The 1,364-nt window shown below is 62.5% G+C and overlaps 1 protein-coding gene across 1 annotated transcript in view; it reads right to left on the reverse strand.

Moving 5' to 3' along the window:
- The window catches only part of LENG8 (leukocyte receptor cluster (LRC) member 8), a 10,420-nt gene that overhangs the window by 5,467 nt on the left and 3,589 nt on the right, over nt 1–1,364 (reverse strand). The window contains exons 4-5 of the mRNA XM_006759913.2: nt 800–910; nt 4–106 (exon numbers count right to left, since the gene is read on the reverse strand). Coding sequence (XP_006759976.1) covers nt 4–106; nt 800–910 — 214 coding nt within the window. The remainder of the gene's footprint in view (nt 1–3; nt 107–799; nt 911–1,364) is intronic.

Here is a 1,364-nt window from a genome sequence, read left to right on the forward strand (position 1 = left end):
AGCGTGAGCCGGGGGAAGGGTGGGAGGGCTGAGGGGGCTGAGCTGCTGGCAGCTGCGGGGGAGGGGCCTGGTAGGACCGGCCGTCGTCCATGCCAGGCACGGGGGGCTGTCGGAGGAAGAGGCACTGAGGGCGGGACCAGGGCCTCCGTGGCTCTCACACCCAGGTCACATCACAGCTTTCAGCCCCACCATCACCCTCCCCGGGGGAACGGGGTCTCCTAACCACCCTTCCACGGCTGAGAAGACGGGAAGACGGGCTCAGACAGGTGCTCCTTTCCCATGCCCCCAGTTGGTAAGTGGCAGCCCCCTCCACCACTCCCCCCACAGTGGTTATGGTCTGAGCACGTGTACCGTATCAGCCATGGCGCACACACGCTTACACACTCCCAGCAGCTCTGCAATAAGCCAGTCACCACTCTCACTGAGCTGGCTGAGCAGCAGGTCACACCCCAGAGGGGGTGCTGGGATTCGAACCCAGATCCCTCGCCTCCCTGCACTAGCCCCACCACTCCGCCAAAGTGCATGTAAGTGCAAGGCCAGAGCATGTGTGCAGCTGTGCACAGGTGCACAGGCGGGGGGGATGCACAGACAAGCTGCCACACTACAGGCTGCCCCCACCATCACCCAACAGCCCAGGCCCTGGCCTTGCTGAGCCCCAAACCCATCCTGGTTTCAAAACCTCTGCTCTGCCCGCGTCATTCTCAAAGCAGGACTTGCTGGGCAGGAGGCGGGTGGCTCAACAACACTCACAAACTACATCCCCAGCCGGAACCTGACACAGACACGGGCTGGGCGTTACCTGGTTCAGAGTGCCTTGGTGCTGGGGGGCTGCTGGCTGCTGGGGTGTGGCTGAGCCGTAGGAGCCGGCCATCCCGTACTGGGAGGGGGAGCCGTAGCCCTGGTACATGCTCTGCACAGGCAGGGAGGAGGGTGAGTGGCAGGCCGGCTCCCCTCCTCCTGCTGCTCAGCAGCCAACACAGTCCTGACCCGCCCCTCATCCCTCAGCCCTCTGCTTCTCTCTCTACCACATGAATGCACCAAATTCTCTCACGTTAAGGAAAGTGTTAAATAAAATTAAAACCTCCAGCAGGCCTATATCCCACTTGCGCTCGCCCTCAGAATTCTGTCCCTGTGCCACAGGAACTGCTGTGCGCCAGCTCCTCTCAGTGGGACCCTGGACAGCCCCTGCCCGAGTGAAGCTGGGACTCAAAACACAGGCGGCTGCAGACACACGTAACCGCCCAGCAGTAAGTGCTGGGGAAGAAAAGGCCGAGGAGAGCAGCAGAGCGGAGGGCAGGGGGCAGGGCGTTTGCCTTTCAATAACCAAGCTCCTCAGAGAAGGCGCCCTCTGGGGGCGAGGCTGG

The sequence above is a fragment of the Myotis davidii genome, unplaced genomic scaffold, assembly GCF_000327345.1.
Source record: "Myotis davidii unplaced genomic scaffold, ASM32734v1 scaffold1097, whole genome shotgun sequence".
NCBI classification, from domain to species: domain Eukaryota; kingdom Metazoa; phylum Chordata; class Mammalia; order Chiroptera; family Vespertilionidae; genus Myotis; species Myotis davidii.